General features: G+C 52.6%; 1 protein-coding gene across 2 annotated transcripts in view; it reads left to right on the forward strand.

Annotated features, from left to right (window-relative positions):
* The window catches only part of KCNIP3 (potassium voltage-gated channel interacting protein 3), a 62,686-nt gene that overhangs the window by 38,393 nt on the left and 3,004 nt on the right, over nucleotides 1-21,289 (forward strand). Inside the window, exons 1-6 of one of the 2 annotated variants that reach the window (XM_054575518.1) lie at nucleotides 4,254-4,458; nucleotides 14,382-14,506; nucleotides 14,947-15,016; nucleotides 15,308-15,378; nucleotides 20,262-20,369; nucleotides 20,924-21,028. In XM_054575518.1, coding sequence (XP_054431493.1) covers nucleotides 4,356-4,458; nucleotides 14,382-14,506; nucleotides 14,947-15,016; nucleotides 15,308-15,378; nucleotides 20,262-20,369; nucleotides 20,924-21,028 — 582 coding nt within the window. In that variant the 5' untranslated portion in view covers nucleotides 4,254-4,355. Of the gene's footprint in view, nucleotides 1-4,253; nucleotides 4,459-14,381; nucleotides 14,507-14,946; nucleotides 15,017-15,307; nucleotides 15,379-20,261; nucleotides 20,370-20,923; nucleotides 21,029-21,289 lie in introns of those variants that run through there. The other variant, XM_054575517.1, reaches the window with a different exon arrangement.

Here is a 21,289-nt window from a genome sequence, read left to right on the forward strand (position 1 = left end):
GGGCATGGTAAGGACGTGACTCCTTGTTCTCTGAGTAATGGAGAATGCAAGGAACAGCAACCCAACTCACAGGGGCTTGGGCAAAAATAGGGGGGATTTATTGGCTCATATAACTGAAAAATATAGATTTGGATGTGTCATCAGGCACAGCTGGATCCAGGCACATAGCACTTTCTCTCTACTGTTTGCACTGCTTTCCAGGGAGGTGACTACATTCTCAGGATCTGTGTCCCCACAAGGTGGCAGGGAGGCCACTCACCTACCATAGTGAAAGAGATTCCATCTCTCCTGCTTGTCCCAGGGCCAGTCTCATGGATGTCTCTTGTTGTCCTGGTTCCATCTGGTGCCCAGCTCCGAACCAGTCACCATGGCAGTGGAGAAGAGGGGTGGAGAGGGAAAAGAGGAATTGATGTTAAGTGGGCAGTTATATTCCCAAACGTTGAAAATCACTGGCCTGAGGCCGACGGGGGCTCTGGAAAAAAATTGAGGTGCTTTTACCAAACTGATGAGAGGCATGCTGAGCAGGCAGACACAGGCAGTGTTGTCAGAGAGACAATGGAGGTTCTACACAGGGAAGGACAGGGCCTACCATTCCCCTGGAGACGACCACTGTGGCTGCTGAACGGACAAGATGGGAGGACAAAGCGGAGGTGGGAGAGGCACTGGGGCTCAAGGTCAGCAGTCAGGGAAGGAGGGGTGATGGCATGGCTAGGCGGTGGCAGTGGGGCAGAAATGCATAAAAAAGAGGCACAAAGCTAGGGCGTGGTGACACACTGGGCTGGAGTGGGGTCGGGCATGCCCTGGGCCAAGAGCCCGGGTTTGGCCTGAACATCTGAGACAGGGAGCTCCAGGGAGAGGCAGACTGAGGGACCTTTGATCTGTAAGGGAGTCAGAATTCAGCTTTGGATGCCCTGCATTTGAGCAACCTTGGGATGTCCATTGGTAGGAATTCAGGAGGCCCGTCTTTGGGGCATTCTTGTCTGGTTCTTGTGGAATATGAGGATAAAATAAATTGAATAATGCCTTCTCTGCCCAGCAGAATGCACGAGAACCAAGGGAGGCCTTGACTCCAGGAACAACTTACTGAGCTGTTTGCAGGGAATGTCCCTGGAAAAGTATGTGCCTGGTCCAATTCCTCCCTTAAGGGGCAAAAAATCCTTAGGCAGCTAATTGGACAGGACCGGTGGACTGGGGGCATGCAATGAGTGTTAGTCAGACTGATGGGGTTCCAGCCTCCAGGGGCTTACAGTGCAGCTGTGGTTAGACATGAGGAGCACGAGTGACAGATGTGTGGGCAGACAGCTCAGTGCAGCACGGTGTGGCCAGGCAGCAGAGGCCGTGAGGGCTCAGGGGAGAAGGGGGGTAATGCAGGCCTGGCGTAATCTGGTGTGGCTTCCCAGAGACAGAAGTGGAGTGGTATCATCAATGTGGCAGACAAAAGGAAGACCATGACCTCAGGTGTAGGGTGCAAGCCCAGGTGTGGGGTGCAAGCCTAGGTGTAGAGTATGTCCCACCCTGCCCCAAAGCAGCTGGGTCTCGAAGGGCTTTCTAAACTGGACACCAGGGCCTCCCTGGACCTCCCAGAAGTCCTTAGACCTTCAAGGGAGGGCTTGCCCCTAGCCTTTCCAATCTTCTGAGAATCAGTGAGCTGTGCCCTCCACAGGGCCCCTAGTCTTTCCCTACATTTGTGGCAGCTCTCAGCACCCTGACCTGCAGATCTCACTGTGCCCCTCCCCTTAGTCCACCCCCTCTCCAAGGCTGGGAGCTGGCAAGCACTGTCAACAGCAGCATACTCTCTGCCACAGAAGGCCCTGGGGGATATTGGTGGTGGGGGGGGGGGGGGGACTGGTGAATGCATGTCAGGGCAAACGGCCCCTGGCAGGGGAGCTAGTGGTGGCTGGGGTAGTCCTGGCGGGGCGCTTCATGAGTGCAGGGGGGGTGCATGTATGAAGCTTGGGGGCTCGTCTGCCTGCTTCCTTTTCCAGGTCCAGGGAAGAGCAGGTGTGGCGAGACCGTCAGCCCAGCCTCAGTGGACCTGGGCTGGCCCCAGAACTGGCAGACCCCAAGCTAGTGAGTGAGCAGGGAGTCAGCTTTCCATCCATTAGGCCCGTGGCCCGGCTGCTGATGCTGAGCGTCCTGCTCTAAGCCCTGCTATCTACTTAGGCATCGTTAATATTTTACGCTGCAGAGCCAGGGGATCAATGTCTTGTTTATAGCTCAGTGTATGGGCAGTCACCGAAGCTTTCATGAGGAAGATGTGCAGGAGCACCAGGGGAAACTGAGGCAGGAGAGCAGGGGTGGGAAGGCCTCAGGAAGACCCCAAAATGGCTTCCTTTGTTTGCTTGGTTCTCTGTCTTCCCATCTCTCTCACATCTGGCACCCTAGACACACCCAGCTCCAGAACACACCCTAAAAGGCCATGAAAGCCCCTGATCAACCCGATGGGGGCTCTTTAACTTCTATAGATTTTCACACACTTTAGCAACTTGCCTAGTTCAGCGGAGTCGTGATCTCTGCCGTCTCAGCCTCTCTGCTCAGAACTCTGCATTTGGTCAGTGGAGACTTCAGCGCATCCCACTGAAATGGAATTGAAAGCTGTGTGTTTCAAATATCTCCAACAACTCAAGACTTTTAACTAGTGTTAAACAGTGAGGTTGAGCTGTGCAAGCCCAAAGAAAGGGCTCTCGTAGCTTCCTCCCCTTCAGTTTCCACGGAAGCAGTGTGGTACCCTGAGGCAGCACCAGCTCTGGAATCCAGCAGGCCTGGTTGCACCTGTGCCCTCCAAGTCCCGCTTTACCCACCTGTACAATAGGGGAAGAGAAATGCCCACTAGGGGAGCCCTCGAGGATGACAAGTAACCCTTAAGACTTGGCTCCGGTCCGCCAGCTCCAGGAGGGTCCTGAGTGAGCCGTTGCTGTTTTCCACCCCACTTGGCGCCCGAACTCTGTGTGGGGGTCACAAATACAGGCTCAGGATATGTTGAATGAGTGAATGACTGAATGAATGCATGCATGCATGCATGCGTAGCAGACGTTCCGTAAATGAGAGTTGTTATTGTTCAGACCCCAGATGCAAACAGGGCTCCCGCTCAAGGACGTGGAACTGGGTTGGGTTTCCGTCCACTAAAGCTCGAGGAGGACACAACTTGTCCGCAGCAGAGCGCGCGCGTCCCGCCCCGCTAAGTCCAAGATGGTGTGCAGCGCCCACTGGAGGAAGCAGAGAGTAGCGGCTCCCGCGCGCCCACTCCGCCCCAACCCTGCAGTCCCGGAGTTTGGGCACTCAGAGGATCCGGCTCTCCGCCCTGCCAAGCCCCTCCTCTCCCCTTCTTTTCTCCTTCCTTTCCGAGGCTTTTTTTCCTCCCCCTACTCAATGCCTGGGCAGGAAAAAGGCACTCCTTTGCCCTGCTCGCGCTGAGCGCTTGGCACCCACTTAGCTCTTTCTCACAGCAGGAAAGGCAGGCACCAGGACCTCTTGGAGGTGGAGGCTGCAAGTCCGTGACTCCCTAAGGTCACGCAGGACTTGAACTCAGCTTCGCGGACTCGAGTGCCAGAGTTCGCACGCCCAATTAAAGTCTTGAGCGCACGCGGGTTTCTAGGACTGAACGGTTTGGGGCCAAATTTAATCCCGGCCGGGGGCTGGATTATGGAAAACACCCGGGGCCAGAGGGCTTCCAGGATCCTTTGAAGGCCAACTCTGCGCAGGCGGCCGGGTGGGAGCGGCGGAGGCCCAGTTCCGCACCGTCAGCCAGAAGAGGGAAGCCCCGATTCCGCAGGGAGCGATGCCGTGCTCTCTTCACGTCCCCTCCCAGCACGGATTCGGTGAAACCACCCACCCCGCGGCCTCCCGGGGCTGGCGGGGAAGCAGTGGCCGTGAGCCAGGTTCCGAACCGGGAAAAACCGCGTGGGGCGGGGCCGCCTCCCCCCGCCCTTCCCGGGCCGCGGGCGCGGCGGGGGTGCCTTAAGGGACGCCTCCCGGGTGGTCGCCACGCCTAGGCCAATGAGCGCTAGGGGAGCCGCGATGGAGGCTGGGCAGCTAGGAGTACTCGGGACCCCCGCGCACCTGCGCCCGCGGGGCTGGAGGGGGCGCGAGAGGCGCGGCACCCGTGCGGGGCATGGAGGCGCCTCTGGTCCGCGCCGCCGCCGTGCCTCAAAGTTTGCCAACAGACTCGGAAAGTTGCGCTCGGGATCGGCCGCCGCGCCGCGCCGCGTCCCACCTCCCGGCCGGGCCCAGCTAGCCGCCGCCGCCCTGCGCGGGGCCCTGGCCCCGCAGACATCGGCAGCCCCGCCTGCCGGGGGCATGTGAGCCGCAGGCGGGCACCACCGGCCCGGCTCCTCGGAAGCAGCGCGCGGGCCGCCATGGGCATCCAGGGCATGGAACTATGCGCCATGGCTGTGGTGGTGCTGCTGTTCATCGCTGTCCTCAAGCAGTTCGGCATCCTGGAACCGATATCCATGGAAGGTAACTTGTGGTCCCCGCCCCCGCTGCCCTCCGCCTGGGCCGGCGTTTTGTGGGGAGGGAGCCGCACGCGCTCTGACCCGGGTCGTCTCCCGGCTCCGGAGGGCTGGGCCTGAAACTAAGGGGTCAGAGAGGGCTCGGGCCCAACTCGCCGCCGAGGGGTCGGAGCCGCTGTGCTTAAAATGGGTGTGAGCGAGATGCCAGATGACACCTTGAGCCACATCCCTGGCCGTCTCAGGCCCGCCGGCCCCGAGCAGCCCGCTGTGAACAGAGCCGGTTTAGGCCGCCGGGCGGCGGAGGTGCTGCAGGGTGAAGACGACTGGAAGACCCCTCCCCTCAGGGCGCAGGGCGGCGAGTTAATAGAAGGCCTCTGCAGTGTGTTTGGAGCCGTCTCTTTCGCCCCCATCCAACATCCATTTCCCCCTCCCCAGGCAAGGCTCAGGCCCACGGGATACGTAATCAAATCTTCAGGCGCCACATTTCCGTCCCAATAAAATACTAACTGAGGACACAGACCTACTCTTAAATCAGACACTGCCACCTCCCCGAGACCCCTGGCAGGCGCCCTTGGAGCTGCTTCCCAACCCTTGGTGCTTGCCGGAACTCTGGGCCGCCTGGGAGGAGGAGCCCCTGCAGGCCACACCCATTCTGAAGGGGACCTTGACTCACCGCAGTCGTAACCTCTGCTCCGGCAGTTCCAAAGAGGTAGTTGCAGGCCTGTGCCCCTGGACTGCAGGGAAGGGGCCAGCTGGCCCTGTTCATGTCACTTGTGCTCCTCCGCTGTCCTCTGAGAGGAGGATGGGCATCGGCCTGCCTCAGCACTCTGCTGAACTTGCCAGGGCCCGGCTTCTGGGGCTGAAACCCAGAGACCTGGGGAGGTGAGGAAGAACCTGGCCCTGCCTCTGAACTGCCCGCATCTCTTTGGGCATGGGTATGCACTCCAACCCCTGTGAAGGGCTGCGGAGGGTAGGAAGGGGCACAGGGCTAGGAAGCCATACTTGACCTCCATTCTGCCTTCAGAGCCCAGGGCCCACTCTTCACCCGAAGTTGATGGCCTTGTGGCCCTCAGAAGCCATCCTGCTCCATCACACCTTTTCTAGGTGAGTTCAGGAGGTCCAGATAGAAGGAACTTGCTCAAAGTGGTTCTGGGAGGTGTCACCTTAAACTTTGCACCTGGAGAGGAAGCTTGTCCAAGCCAGGTCTGCACTTGGCTGGATGCTGACCCTGGCAGGGGTAACCTGTGACAGGGAACTTAGTGGAAAATGCAGGCAGTTGGGGCGAGGCTGGGGGCTGAGCAGTCTGAGCTCCTGTGGAACACTGCTTCTTGCTGGGCACTAGCATATCCCCTATTCTCTACCTAGGATAGGTATGTGTGTAGGGGTGGGGCAGATCCCACCTCTCTCCACTGGGCCCGCCAAGCCAGCTGTGCTCACCAGGGGTTGCTCTGACAGGTGCGCGGCCCTAGGGTGGTCAGGGATGTGCCACTAGGCATCACGCACACAGGTCTGGGCCAGTCTAAATAAAGTTGGTCTTTGCGATTCTTAAGGAGAATGGATTTTTTCCCAAGGTGGAGAGTATGCACAGGACTACAGACGCTCTATTCAACCGCACTAAAACACGCACCTCAGACTCAAATGAGTTTCTCTTTTCTGGTATATTTGCCCACTTGTCCCCCCGAAGGTCTGGGGTCTTGGTGTTGTGAGAAGAGCACAGCATCCTAGAGTCAGCCAGATCTGGGGTGACAGCTGGGGGCCTGTCACCCACACATACTGGCTGTAAGACTCCCTGAACCTTTCTAAGCCTCAGTTTGACCCTCTGTGAAGTAGGGCTAGTAGGCATTCTTGCCTGTGGGGCCGTGGCAGAATTGTAACTGGCCGGTGTGGCTTTCAGAACCCCCGAACTGTTCTTGGCATCTGATAACTGCACAAGCTTTGTGAACCATTGTAATCACCAATAACTAGTAATACAGTGATGAATTGTACTAACAGAAATGACTCACTGCTGAACACATCCCTCACTTAGGCCTCTCTGCACCACAGGGGAAGGGTTATAAGTTCCAGGTATTCTCTGTTGATGCAGAGTGGGACCTGGTAAGTGCCTAGAAGGGCCCATTGGCCAGGGACTGCCAAAGGGACTGTCAGATGGGCTGTCAGGAGCTCCAGCCCTTGGACCCCAGCCTGGATGTTAGCTGGCATGGAGGGAAGGAAGCTGGTGTCCAGGTCCCCTCCAAGCCTCTGTGTGTGTGTGTGTGTGTGTGTGTGTGTGTGTGTGTGTACACGCGCGCAGTGGGCTATGTCTCTTGTCCTCTTTGAGCTTCCGTAGTTCTCATCTGAAAGAAACCAGAGTTATGAGGCCTCTGGGGATTGTTAGGCAGTAATGGATCCGGGTTGTAGGGATGCAGTTTCTAGAAATAGATGCAGAAGTCGAAAGGCCCTCCTCTCTGCCCCGGTCCCCTGTCAGTCTCTTGTCTCTGGCGACTCTATCAGGGGGTGTTCCAGCCTGGTGTGGCCACCAGCTTACTGGGTGACTTTGGTATGTCTTAATTTTCTCATCTGTAGAATGAAGATAACAATAAACTGGTTCCCCCTATCCACTTCAGAGGGGTGAGGTGAACTATGGTACTTTGCAAAAGTTAAAGTGAAACGCAGTTTTAAGAAACTCCTAGGGGTGGCGCACACCTGGGCTGACTAGACGTGTTATGGAGAATGATACAGCCCTAACACCAGACCTTTGTGTCTACACCTGTGGCCCAGGGCTTGACCCTGGCTGCTTCCTATCTCAGTCCAGGTTTCTGAAGTTCTGGACTAATAGCTCTTGGCTGAAAATAGTTGGCTCCTCAGTGGACATTTGGGAGTGTCTGGAGGTTCATTTGTGAGGCCTGAGTGTAGGCGGGTGAGAACAGAGGAGTGAAGGGGAGAATGGACATGCCCATAAGAGAGATGTGCACGACCTGGCCCGCCACCCCTGTTCTTCCAGCAGCAGCCCTAACACTCCCTAGCTGCCTTCTTCACACAGCAGCCCTTAGGGGCTGGCCTTGCAAAGGTGACCTGGGAGCTTGAAGGGTCCACAGCTGACTCTTAGCTTGGAGCAGGCCCAAGGGGCCGCTGTTAACTCCTCCTACCCCCTTCCCTTGCTCTCCTCCCCACCCAGCCCCCTCTCCTACCTTTGCTGGGACTGGCGATTCTCTGAGAATCCTGGGTGCTCTTATGCCTAGCAAGTACGCTACACGTCTACCAGCACTCCTTTGGCCCCTGGTCTGAGTTTCCCAATCTGGGGCGCCAATGGCAATGACAGTAGCCAGCCTCCAGCGAGTGCTCTTCAAGGCCAGGTACTTTGTGCATATCAGAATTTTGTCCTCATTTTAGGCTCATTTTATAGATGAGACTGAGGCTCTGGGAGAATAGCTGACTTGCCTGAGGTTACCCAGCCAGAGAGTGGCAGAACCAGGACCTTTCTGAGCTTTGGCACACTGTTCTGGGTGTGTCTCTAGCTCTTCAAGGCCATGGGGGCCTTGCAAGCCAGCTTCTTACAGCTCAGGTGTTGAGAGCCCAAAGTGGAGGCAGCTGCCATGTCCAAATCTAAAGTGGGAAGAGTCCCCCTCACAAGATTGTGAGGACTAAATGTGTGAACGTGCGCAAATCTCAGAAGGCATTGCGCAGCCCAGAGGGAACATGTAGTAAGGGTTAGCTCCCATCACATCTGGCAGAAATGACCTAGCCCAATGACCTCCAGCATCCCACATCACTGACTGTGTGCTAGCAGTTAGTGGGCAAGGAGGATCCACTTGACAGTCTGCCAAGTAAGACTTCATGTGAGATTCCTAAGTTTCTTGGAAACCACCAACTGTGTCCAGATAAGCAATGGTTAAGGCAGACTTGGGGAGGGAGGGCCTTGTCCAAGCCCCCCAGCCTACAGCTCCAGCCCACCTCCCTATCCAGCAGAACCCACCCCTCAGGAGCCCGCCTCTCTCTTCCCTTCCCTGCGCCAGGCCAGCAGGCAGCAGCTTCGTCCAGTGGGGACCAGGGGTCTTTGCAGAGGACATAGTGAAGGATGCCTACCGCTATAAACAGCCTGTCAAGTGCGTACTCCTTGCCCACCAACTGCTAGCGCACAGTCAGTGATATGGGACCCTGGGGATCCTTAGGGCTAGGTCATTTCTGCCAGAAGTGATGGGAGCTAAGCCTTACCACGTGCTCCCTCTGTGCCCGGCACTGGTCTCTGAGCTTTGGGTCTCAGTTCAGTTGGTCTCCTTTTCTGACGATTATCTGTTTCAGACATTCTTCTGTTGTCAGCTGTGAACACTGGGCATTGTCTTCTCCCATTCTGCTGAATGTCTTTTAACACGCCACAGTGCCCTTTGTTGAACAGAAATCCTTAATATTAATGGGATTGAATTCATCGATTTTTTTCCCTTTATGGTTTGAACTTTTGAAGTTTTCAGAAGTCTGTCCCTACCCATTAGTTGACAAGATACTTTGTATTTTGACTCTGCAGCTCACCTTTCATATTTGGGTCTTAGTTCATCTCAAACCCACTTCTGCATCTGGTATAAAGGGCTCCAGGTTCATTTTCCACATGTGGTGAGCCAGCTTCTTTAACTCCATCAATTAAACAATCTGGCCTTTCTTCAGTCTTCTTTGAGGCCCCTCTATACCTCCTTCTTCTTTGGAGCTCCGTGGTCTGCCTGGTTTGTTTGTTCTTGTACCAGCCACACAATTTTTATTGCAGTGACTGTGCACTATGTATTAGTATTTAATAGGGAAATCTCCCTCTTCATTCCCCTTTTCTAGATTTGAATGGACTTTTTATTCCTCATTCTACATTTCAGAGTAAGTTTATCAAGGTCCTCAAAAAGGCCATCTGGATTTCTGATTGAGGGTGTGCTGAATTTACAGATTATTTTGGGGAGAAATGACCTTTTTATAATATTATATGGTCCTGTCTAAATTGGAATGTCTCATTTATTCAGATTACCTGTCTATATAGAGGTCCTTTCAGTTTTGGTTAATGCTTAGATACTTTTTAGTTTTTATTGCTATTATGAATGGTATCTTTTTATTATATTTTCTAGGTTGTTATTACTAGTGTAGAAAATTACTATTGGTTTTCATAAATTAATCTTGTATCTGACAACCTTACCAAACTCTCATGTATTCTTTTGGTCCCTGGAGACCTTGTTATCTATAAATAGTTAGTTTTATACTTTATTTCCCAACTATCACATCATTTATTTCCTTTTTGGAATTTTTATAGAGCATTGGCAGGACATCAGTTAGTGGTAACTGAGGTCAACCTTGTCATTGTGGCCCAAATCTTAAAGAGAGTGTGTCTTTGCCATTAAATCTAAAATTTTCTATAAATATGTGATTTGCAAATGTAAGCTGCATTTAGGTAAGACAGTCCCCTTGAATTTCTAGTTTGCTAAGAGTTGTTGTTTGTTTTAATTATAAATAGATGTGGGTGTTTATCAATGCCTTTTGCATTAGGATTTCCAATGGTTTTCCCTCCTTATTCTCTTACAGATAAAGTCTTCTTGATCATGGTGTACTTTTACTTTTGAAAAATACTGTTGGAGCCCCAGCCGGGTATGGCTAAGTTGGTTGGGCATCGGCCCACAAAGCAAAAGGTCACAGGCTCAGTTCCCAGTAAGGGCACAAGCCCAGGTTGTGGGTTCAGCCCTTGGTAGGGGTGCTTAGGAGAGGCAGCTGACTGATGGATGTTTTTCAGTCACATCGATGTTTCTCTCCCTTTTTCCCCCCCTCCCTTCTCCTCTCTTTAAAAATAAGTAAATTCAGTCTTTAAAAAAATATAGTTGGATTCAGTTAGCTAACATTTGGTTTCATCTGTGCTCAAAAGCGAAATGAGCATATCATTTTTGTTTTTTCCAGCTTTATTGAGATATAATTGACATATAACATTGTGTAAATTTAAAGTGTACAACATGATGATTTGATATTGTGAAATGATGACCACAACAAAATTAGTTAACATTTTCATCATCTCACATCAATACTGTTTTTTGTTGTGCTGGTGGTAAGAACATTTAAGATCTACACTCTTAACGAACTGCAAGTATGTAATACAGCATTGTTAGCCACACTCACCGTGCTGTACATTAGATCACCAGACCTCACTCATCTTATAACTGAAATGTTGTACCTTTGACCAACATCTCCCCATTTCCCCCACCTCCAACCCCTGGCAGCTACCTTTGTACTCGGTTTCTATGCGTTTGGCTTTTTTTTGATTCCACATATACGTGAGATCATACACTATGTGTTTTTCCCTGTCTGATTTATTTCATGTACCATAAAGTCCTTAAGGTTCATCCATGTCAACACTATAATTTTTATTCTTATACTGCTCATATATGACTTATGAATCAAGATGACTGTGTCCATCACTGGATTAGCAATATGGAGATCACTGGTGACACTTGGAATAGCAGTTTGTATGGAGCAGTGGGCAAATGCCCCAAGGAGCGCATTCAAGAGATGATAGGAGAGGAAGTGAAGACAGTGAGGTAAAGGAGAGAGGAAGACAGTAGCTTGAGGGGAAAGTAGGACCAAGGGAGTTTTGTTTTCCCACTTTTACTTTTGTAATGGAAGAAATAGCACTGTGTGTGTGTGTGTGTGTGTGTGTGTGTGTGTATTTGAAGTTTTTGTTTTATTTTTATTTTTGGCCTTTGAGGCAGAGGATTAGGTTACTCATACTCTTTAGTTCCTGGGACAGTATCAGTCTTGATTCATTACAACCCCTCTCTTGTTTTATTTTTCCTTTTCCCTTGTATTCCTCTATTTCCTCCTCCCCTATAGCTGTTATTCTAATTTTAATTTAATTTTGATTTTTTATAATTTACACATAGTGCCATTTGCCTTTTTTGGTGCCAAGTCCTATGTTTGTTTGTTTTTTAAACAACACAAGTTCATTTTCTCATAAATCTGGAGGCCAGAGATCTGAGGTCGAGTTGTCAGCAGGTTTGGTTCCTCCTGAGACCTCTTCCCCTGGCTTGCAGATGGTGCCTTCTCCCTGTGTCCTCATGTGGTTTTCCTCTGTGCATGCATGTGTCTAGTATCTCCCAGTTCTGTGAATTTTGAGAGATACATAGTCATCATGTAACCATCACCATCATCAAGATAGAGAACAACTCCATCACCACAGAAATTTCCCTCATCTTGTAGTATGCCCATCCCTCGTCCCAGCCCCTGATATATTTTCTTTCCCTATGATTTCCTTAATTTCATATTTTCCAAAATGTTGTATAATTGTCATCTTACATTACATAGCCTCTTGAGTCTGATTCTTTACCTAACCAGTGCATTTGAGATTCATCCCTCTTGCTGTGGCTCTCAGTAGGTTGTTCATGTTCATTGCCAAGTTAATATTCCACTGTGTGGATTTGGCACAGTTTGGTAATCCATTCATCAGTCAAAAGATGTTTAGGTTATCTCCAGCTTTTGGCGATTGTGAATTAAGTTGCTCTAAATATTTGCATAAGTTTTTGTGTTAATATAATAAGTTTCATTTCATTTGGGTAAATAACTAGGAGTGGGATTTCTGGGTCATATGACAAGTGTATGTGTATGAGAAACTGCCACACTGATTTCCGGTGTCAGCATCATTTTCATTCCTGCCCTGGCTGGTGTGGCTCAGTGATTGAGTGCTGGCCTGTGAACCAAAGGGCCACTGGTTCAGTTCCGGGTCAGGGCATACGCCTAGTTTGTGGGCCAGGTCCCCAGTTGGGGGCGTGCAAGAGGCAATCGATCAATGTATATCTCCCACATTGATATTTCTCTCCCATTCTTTCTCTGTCTTCCCTCTGTTTAAAAATAAATAAATAAAATCTTTTTAAAAACCTCTTATTTTCCTTCTTGATTTCTATTTGATAGATATCATTTCTCTTCATCCTGAAGTACATCCTGTAGCATTTCTTGTAGTGTGATTCAGCTGGCAACAAATTCCCTAGCATTCATTAATCTGAAAATGCCTTTATTTCACCCTCTTTTTTTGAAGGATAATAACACTGGATATAAAACTCTAGGTTAACAGACTTTTTCCTTCACCAATTTAAAGTGTTGTTCCATTGTCTCCTGGTCTACAAAATGTCATGTGAGAAGTTAGCCTTTTTTCTTACTGCTCTTCTCTTGTAGGGCCTCCCCCTCCACACTAGCTCTTTTTAAGATTGCCTCCTTATCATTGGTTTTCATCAGTTTGACCATGCTCTTCCTGCATGTGTTTGTCTTTTTATTTTTCTTTCTTGGGGTTTACTGAGTTTCTTGGGTCTGTGTATTGATGTGTACCTCGAATTCACTGCACAGTTCTCCCTGGTGAGCAACTCCCATATTGTGCTTCTCTGTCTTGCCTTTGATGGGCCCCCGGGATGCTTCCAGATCCCCATAAAAAATACTGTTGCCAAGAGCATCCACCTACAGGTCCCCTCAGCTGGGTAAGATTTTATTTGGGACCTTAGAGTGCAGAGTGGAAATGCTGCCTTGCAAGGTTTACCTATACCAAACTGACTGAAAATTGCCAGGTGTCCATATGGTGATGGGATAATCCTAAAGGGAGGAAAGAAAGATAATGAGGAGAGAGGAAAGAGTAGGGAGAATTTCTGGATCCTCATGCTTGAGTAGGTGAGAGGGGCCAGTACCCACTGAGCAAGTGCAAGAGTTAGCCAGGACCAGGAACAGTTCATCTTCGAAGAAGGAGGAAAAGCAGAGGTCTGGGACAGGTGCAGTAGATGGGTAGGTGTGGCAGCAGGAACTTGGGGAAATTTTCTGTGGCTTCTATATTCTTGGTGATGTAGGAAGCAGCCTGAGGGACAGGATGGGGGACGAGGTACTGGCAGTTTCAAAAGAGGAAGGTATGAAATAGCTATCTTGGCGATTGGGAGCATGCATGCCCAAGGCAGTAGAGCCCACTTGCTGTGCAGTTTGCAGGCTGCTCTTGGTTTAGTGAGAGTTCTGGGAGAGGCCGGGCATGGAGCAGGCCCAGCAAAGGGCTCTGCAGGCTCAGGCTAGCAGTGCCCGTGCCCGCCGTCGTCACAGGCACAGGGTGGGCAGTACAGAGGGGCTACAGATCACCATGGACTCATTGTTTTGTGAGGTGCCTAGGGAGGTGGGGTGGTGGCAGTAGAGTGGGAAGGTCTATAATTATGTGATCAGGCTGCTCGGCAAGTGTGGGTTTCAGCACTTCTCGGTCTATAGCTCTATTTTGTTTTAAAAAGTGATGCATGACACACCAAAAAAAATTTAGGAAAAGGTAAAAAAAAAAAAAAGATAAATAAAATTTAAGATCACCTGAAATGCAACTCGCCTCACCCCAGAGGCAGCTGCAGTTTGTTAACATTTGGATATCTTATTATTAAAGAAAAGGGCTGGTCCCTGCCCAGTGGGCCTTTGAGCTCTGACCGCCTATCCAAATGTGAGTAACACACCCCACCAAATGCAGCCAAGCAGGAGTGTGTTAGGCTGAATGGGCCCAGAGGCTCACCTCCCCATTCCTGGCGGAAGTCAGGGAGGACTGCACGGAGGGTGGCCATGAACTGGGTCTTGAAGGTTGAGGGTCCTTTGAGCCTGTCTTGCTGACTTTATCCCTTCCATTTCCACTTGTTCAGTGTTTCTCAAGGACAGGGCCAGCTCCCAGCCTCTGTCCCACTGTGTGGCTGACAAGGTGGGCATGCTGCAGGTGAGATGAGTGGGGAGGGCCCTCTGTTTGAGGAGAAGGGAGGCAGAGTGGCCCGAGCGTGCTGCTCCACCAGAGCCCCTCCATGTGTGCGGTGTGCAGCCTGTGTGGCCATACACAGTAGTCATGCAAGGAGAGTCCCTCTGCCCCTGACATCAGCCCATGGCCTGTCACCCACCCTGCGGTGAGATGGAGAAGGGGGGCTATATGTTCCACCCTCCTGGGTCTGTGTCCCCCTCCAGATAGCAGCGACAGTGAGCTGGAGCTGTCCATGGTGCGCCACCAGCCAGAGGGGCTGGAGCAGCTGCAGGCACAGACCAAGTTCACCAAGAAGGAGCTGCAGTCCCTCTATAGGGGCTTCAAGAACGTGAGTGATACCCATCCCTCAGGAGAGGCCTTGACACACCCAGCCCTTTTGTCACTGGCTCCAGAATGGAAGATTCTGGCCCAGGCAGACTTTCTAGTAACTTTTGTGGCATAGCAGATATCCCGGCGCCTTGATGAGGCTCATATTTTGTGGGAGACCTGTCTGGGGAGTGTGCGGGCCAAGCCCAGAAGCAGTGTTCCGAAGGCCCCGTGCCCTATCTGTGTGTCTCTGTGCTGGCACAGGGGAGGGGTGTACGGAGGGACCAGATTGGCCTGGGGGCCCCCACCCAGCCCTCCTGCCTTGCTCCACCCAACCACCAGGCTTTCCTGGGGGCTCGATGGAGCCTAGCAGTGCCCGGGACGGCAGGCGTCCCTCAGAGGGCAGAGTCGGCGCAGGGCTGGGGTGGCTAAGGCGGCTGAGGGGGTGACTTCCTGCTGCAGGAGTGTCCCTCGGGCCTGGTGGATGAAGACACCTTCAAACTCATTTACGCACAGTTCTTCCCTCAGGGAGGTGAGTCTGAGGCCAGCCCCCGTGCCCTCCTCCCCTCTCCTCCTGAAGCCCCCACTTTGTCCCTGTGGCAGTTCTGCAGAGGGTGGGTGTCCCTTTATGGGAAGGGGACCCTCACCTCCACCTCTTGCTCCCTCCGCCACTTGCTTTCTGGAGGCCTGGTGCTGCCTCTATCCCATTGGAAGGGGAACCCCAGCTCAGGACACAGGTGGGCCCCCAGTGGGGCTACCTGGGGTGGGGGCTTGGCTGCCAGGAGGCCCCAACACACCCCAGCCAGTGCCCTTGCTCCCCCAGATGCCTCCACCTACGCGCACTTCCTCTTCAATGCCTTCGATGCTGACGGGAATGGGGCCATCTGCTTTGAGGTAGGTCTCTGTTGTACCCTCCCACATCCCCCGCAGCTTGCAGGGTGTCCCTCTGCTCTGGTGCCACACCCTCGGGCTGTCGAGAGGGGCAGGCATGATCCTGTTGTACATGCTCCAGTGTGTCCCCCAGGGAACGGGTAGACTGTATCTGACTAGCCCCAGGCCTCACTGTGAAGTCAGTGGAATTTGTTTTACTGTCTGGCCACCCTAGACCCAGACTTGCCTTCCAATCCAGCCCCACTGAACCCAGAGAGCTACTGAGGCAGCCTGAGGTGGTAGTGACCCAGGGTGAATTTGCATCTGAAAAGGGGGCAAGGCTGCACTCAGAGAGGTGTGCTAACAGTGGGGTTCCAGGCCCCCAGCCAAAGAATTCACTCTCTTTGCCAGAAAACAGACAGAGTGCCTGGCCTGAGCAGACTCCTGCCATCCCAGCCAGACAGAGTCTGGTGTCCCCCACTAGGGCCTCGTCTGGCTCTGTGTGGGCAGCCATAGGCCCCACACAGGCCAGCCCACAGGATCATTTGAAGGAGGCATCTCCGTGGAGCCCAGGCCCCTAAAAATAGCTGCAGGTGAAAAACTGAAACCTCTTTGGGGAAGAAAACCATGCTGAGAACCAGGCGTGATCGATAACCACTCAGCCCAAGGGCGGTGACAGGAAAGCCACAGGGCCAGCCAGGGGGATGATACCAACTCTCATAACTTGTCCTAACACTGCTGCATTCCTCTTCACGTGCCAGCCCTCCCAGCGGTGCAGACGCACCGCCCGGGCGACCACTGCCCCAGCTTCTCCGGCCGCACCCTAAGGACTTGTGTATGTGTGTGAACGCAGTGTTTTCATCTCCTTTATTCTCAGTGATACCTGCACACAGTAGAAATCCAATCAGTACAGAGGAAACTCATTGTTCCCCTGGCACCCCATCCCCTGCCCCCAACCAGTGTCTTCGGATCCTTCAGGAGGTACCTGAGACGTCTGGGAGTGAAGTGTGGGAAGGTCTCCAGTCTGACAGTCCGCCAGGGCACTGTGGGGAGTTACTCCTGTTCTGAAATCAGAGGATCAAGCTGCTCAGCAGGGGCCCCAGTGTGTCCGAGGGGGCGTTAGGAAGGTCTAGGGTGCCCTCCTGTGGTCATCACTCTCAGTCCCCCAAGCAGGGGGTCTTGCAGTCCCTTTAAGGTGGTAGGTGGTGGGTCTTTGGGGGGCTGCTGTCAGCGGCTGAGTGGGGAGCTCTGGGGCTGAATCCCATCTGTCCGGCACCTTCTCAGAAGGTTATTCCCTCTGGTTTCATCCTGGGCCTCCCACATGCTTCTCTGCACGGGAGTTAATCCCGTGTTTTCACATGGTGTTTGTTCACCATGAGCACCTTGCTCTTCATTTTGATGTCTGCTCTAGGAAGGCTTTTTCATGAGGGGTAGGAGGCATGTATCTCTCCAGGGACCTTCCAGCCAGCGGAGCACCGTCCTGGCTGCTCCCAGGCTGGGAAGGGTCCTGACAGGCTGGGGTGACACTCGGCCCCCTCATGGCCTCAGACTCCACATGCTCTGAAAATGGAAATTCAGGTCAGTTTACGGGTTTTTGTCGTGACCCCAGTTCTTCTGTATATTTTCAAGAGACAAGACCCCTATTCATTAAAATTGACTGATAGGGGAAAATATTGTAACTTCCCTGCCCTCACCGAAAAGACTATCAGAAAATAGACGGGCAAAACCAGCAAACCTTAGCATTGCCCCGTGGAGCCATGGCCCCACGTTCTCCCTCAGCCTGCCGCCTGCTCTGCGCCCCCCGGGTCCTCATGTGCCACAGGAGGAAGCCTGGGGCCGGCCTCCGCGGCCTGGGCACAGACAGTGCTGCACACGGATGAAGCCCAGGGCCTTGCTAATTTGCCTCATTCATCATGCCAGGGCTGCTGCTCCTTTGAAGAGTTATGACCGGTGTGTGTCTCAAGGAGGCTGTGGCTGCCTCTGCCTTACCTCCCAATGCGGTAACCTGCTTCCGGCGCCCGTGACCGCACACACAGGGTGTGCCTTAGCAACCAGAGAGAAGGCCTGCAACCTGCAGTCACACCCTCTGCTCCCACCCCTGGCTGAGCTCCTGCTCTGTGCTCTGCCCGACACCCCTCGTGGGCACTCTGGGGTGTTAGGAAACTGAGGCCTCTCTGTATCACGGTGTCACTTGTAGGAACCCCTCACCCTCCCTGGACTGTGCCTCAGGGACAGACACAGAGCAGGACTGTGGATGCGATAGGTTTCATACACCTCGGATTTAAGAGCAAGCAGTCACATACAACTAGCGACAGTCCCACGTGCAGCTGTGCTGTGTGGGGCTGGCAGTCTAGAACCAGCAAGCTGCTGGACTTGGGGCCATCTGTGCGTTATTGAGGTTGGGCCAGTGGCCTCACAGGGCACATTCCCACCCTCCCCTGTCCTGGTACTGTCTCTACGATACTACATACACTCTTAGGGACACCGTATGGGGACATTTCTTGGTCGTGGTTGACCACGAGGGCTTCCACACTTCAGGCCCAGGTCTGTGAAGACAAGAGGGGAGGACAGTAGTGCCCTCCCATGGCCCACATGAGACGGGGGTCCTTTGTGGGACTCTGTACCTTTGCCTCCTGCTGCGAAAGCCTGTCAGACCCCAGAGAAGAGGGAGTGACATGAATTCAGAGATGCTGTGAGTCTTTGCCAGTAAGTAAATCACAAACAGGCTTCAGTGATGACCTCATGCCCAACTCGGGCCTCAAAGAACCGTAATGTGGTTTCTCTTTGATATGAGCATTCTTTTATTTTCTTCACTTCAACACACACAGGACTTCGGGCGTCCCATAGGTTACAGGGTGTGCCTTGGGAAACAGCAGTTAACACCCCGCACGCCTAGGGAGGAGCCATCTCCTGTTTTCGCCGATTGTCCCTCTTTGTCTCCATGTCTCCCAGTGGCACACCTCTACTCCTCCCTGACTGTCCGGTCTTAGCCACAGCCCGTGGGCGTCTGCCATGGCGGGGAGGACTTGGGCCTCCCATGCACACACTTTCTCAAGCCCAGCTTCCAACAGAAGTACAGGATTCAGATTGGACAAGGACTCACAGTTTACCCTGATTGTAGGAGTTTGAGCCCAGGAAGCCTTGCGGTAAATTGTGGCAGTGCTCTCCTCTCCTGCACACATTCTTACTTTGCCTGCTGTTGACAACTGTCCCGAGTTGTCACTTGCCTGGTGTCTGTGACCTCAGCATTAATGCAAACCCAGGCCCTTCTCCAGTCATCTGAATGGGCACCTCCCTGAGGACCCCTCCCCAGCCTCCAGGCTCCCTCTTCCGTTGGGACTGAGCACCACCTGGGGATCTCTTCCCCTCTCTCCGGCATTGGGTCTCCTGGTTCCTAGATCCCGCCACCTTCCTCTTTCTGGCTTTACTCTCTTTTTTCAGGGGCACATCTTCAGTGGCTTCCTAGGAAAATGTCTGGGAGAGTCTCCATTCTGTTCTCACTCTGCTTGACATGTCGCGTGGGGCCAGAACCGCAGCGGGAAGCTGTGCTCCTCTGGAATGGTGGCCATCATGCCACTGGCTTCCTGCCCCAGTGTTGCCATCAGAAGGCAAAGCCTGCTGATCCCTGACCCTGTGCACGGGACTTGATTCTGTTTTCCTCTTTAGTTTTGTTTTTCTCCCTGGAAGCCTGTAGGATCCTCTCTTTGCGGCTAGTTTTCTGAAATGGCATCAGGCTATATGCCTACAGGTGACACGGTGAGCTGTTTGCAGGTGTGGGAAATCTCCCCTCACTTCTTGACCTGCCTTTCCCATGCACTCCGTTCCTCTGGTGCCTGTGGAGTGGGCCTCTCTTTCTCGTCATTCCTCTCCTATTTCCAGCTCTGCCTTCCCCCTACGTCATGGAAGATTCCACTTGCTTCTCCAACCCTTCTTCTAAGTCTGTCATTTTGTGTTCTTATTTTTAATTCCCAAGAGCTCCTTCTTGTTCTCAATGACTCCTTTTTTATAGCATCCTATTCTTATTTTAGGGATGCCAGATTTTCAGCCTCCAAATCTAATAGTTTTTGTTAAGTTTTTTTTTCTCCTGTAATAATTTTTGTTTTTTCCAAATTGCTTTTCACTGTTTCCCTTGGGCTTTCTCTTTTGTGATACAGGCTTCCTCAGATCCAGAAAGTATAAAATTTGAGTGGGGACTAAGCCCCATCATATATGGCCCTGTCCCTTCGCAGCCTGCCACCCTCTGCCTTTCTGGGACAGGCCTCCTTTGCTCCCCTTCTTGCAGAACCCACGGGGCATGGAGGCTCGACCTGCGAGCTTCCAGGAGTGGAGGGAAAGACTTGCGTCCCACCAGCTGTTACAACATAACAAACAGTTGGCATTTCCATGTGGAAGCTGTTGGAACATTCCTGTCTTGTCACATTAGTAATCAATCATCCGTCACACTCAGAGGTTTGTCCTGACCCAGAATTGAGCTCTGGTAGCTTAGCTTTTGAAGCTGGAAGTTTTTGAGCACGCTGACATGCAGATACCGGTAAACTACAAGTAGCGTAGCCACTTTATGAAAGAGCGCCCCCAGGGCTCCTCCATCAGAGCAGTGCGTTATGGTCCGAGACACCATGCATTTGAATGTCTTTACTTGAGAGGATCAGTAACAGCCTCTGTGTCATTCTTGCCACACACATGCTTGCACACATGCATTCATTCACACACATACATGGACTCATACATGCACACATGATTCATGTATACACACATGTGTGCATCATTGTCAACCTGATGGACACTACCTGCGTGCTCTGTAATGGAAGCTCCTTATCTCTAAGCTGTGAATTCAGTGGAAGCCACCCAGTGAACTGGAAATAGAATCTGAAATCCGACTGTCACTCCTCACCCTTCTTTGCTCCCAGGACTTCGTGGTTGGCCTTTCCATCCTCCTGCGAGGAACAGTCCAGGAGAAGCTCAAGTGGGCCTTCAACCTCTACGACATTAACAAGGACGGCTATATCACCAAAGAGGTATGGGGTGACTGGGGCATGGCCCATCTGCCCTCCCCTCCTCACCCAGAACCCAGGTTGGGGGCAGCCACGAGGGAGCTCTCGGTCCTGGACCCCTGAGTGCAGGGAGCGTGAGGCTGTGTGCCCCTCACCACACAGCTCGATTCGGTTCAACACGTGTCCTAGGACCATCCCTTCCACAGGAGGGCCTCGGGGGGCACAGGTGGAGAAGCCTAGGATCGGGCTGGCTTTGGCTCCCACCAATCAAGGGGCAGTGTCGTCCCTTAAGATGTGGGGGGCCCTCACCACATGGGGCCACAGTTGGGTTCTTTTGGCCCAAACATTTTTTTGTATATGAAATAGTTGCTACAGTTTCAAATTTTAGAGACAAAGATCTATCTCCAACTTCTTTTGGAAAGTCAGAAGCTGTCACTGGGCAGAGCTGATAGGTCTCACTCCTACCTGCCCTGGAAAGGCTCTCCGCTCTTGCATGCAGCCCCCTCCCCTCGGGCCCTTGCACCCACCCCTCCCCATTCTTGAAGCTGGACTCATGCCAGCCCCTCTGCCCCCTCCAGGAAATGCTGGCCATCGTGAAATCCATCTATGACATGATGGGCCGGCACACCTATCCCCTCCTGCGGGAGGACGCACCTCTGGAGCATGTGGAGAGGTTCTTCCAGGTGAGTGTTCCAGCCTGGATGTGTGGGGAAATGCAGCTGGAAGAGGCGGAGGCCCCTGCTCAGGGCACCCTGGGCGAGCCACTCCCCTCTCTGAGCCACCCCCTCCCACGAGGAGGTTAAATGGACATCCCTGACTCTGCTGGTTGTCAGGATCAGGGGAGCATGTTTAAACACCATCCCCACTCCCGGATTGGCTGAACCTTGACTCAGGGCAAGCTGAGGCTCATGATTGCAAGGCAGTTGACATCTTGGCCAGTGTTC

This window comes from Pteronotus mesoamericanus, unplaced genomic scaffold, assembly GCF_021234165.1.
Source record: "Pteronotus mesoamericanus isolate MK-2021 breed Mesoamerican mustached bat unplaced genomic scaffold, CSHL_Meso_final contig_309, whole genome shotgun sequence".
Lineage (NCBI taxonomy): Eukaryota > Metazoa > Chordata > Mammalia > Chiroptera > Mormoopidae > Pteronotus > Pteronotus mesoamericanus.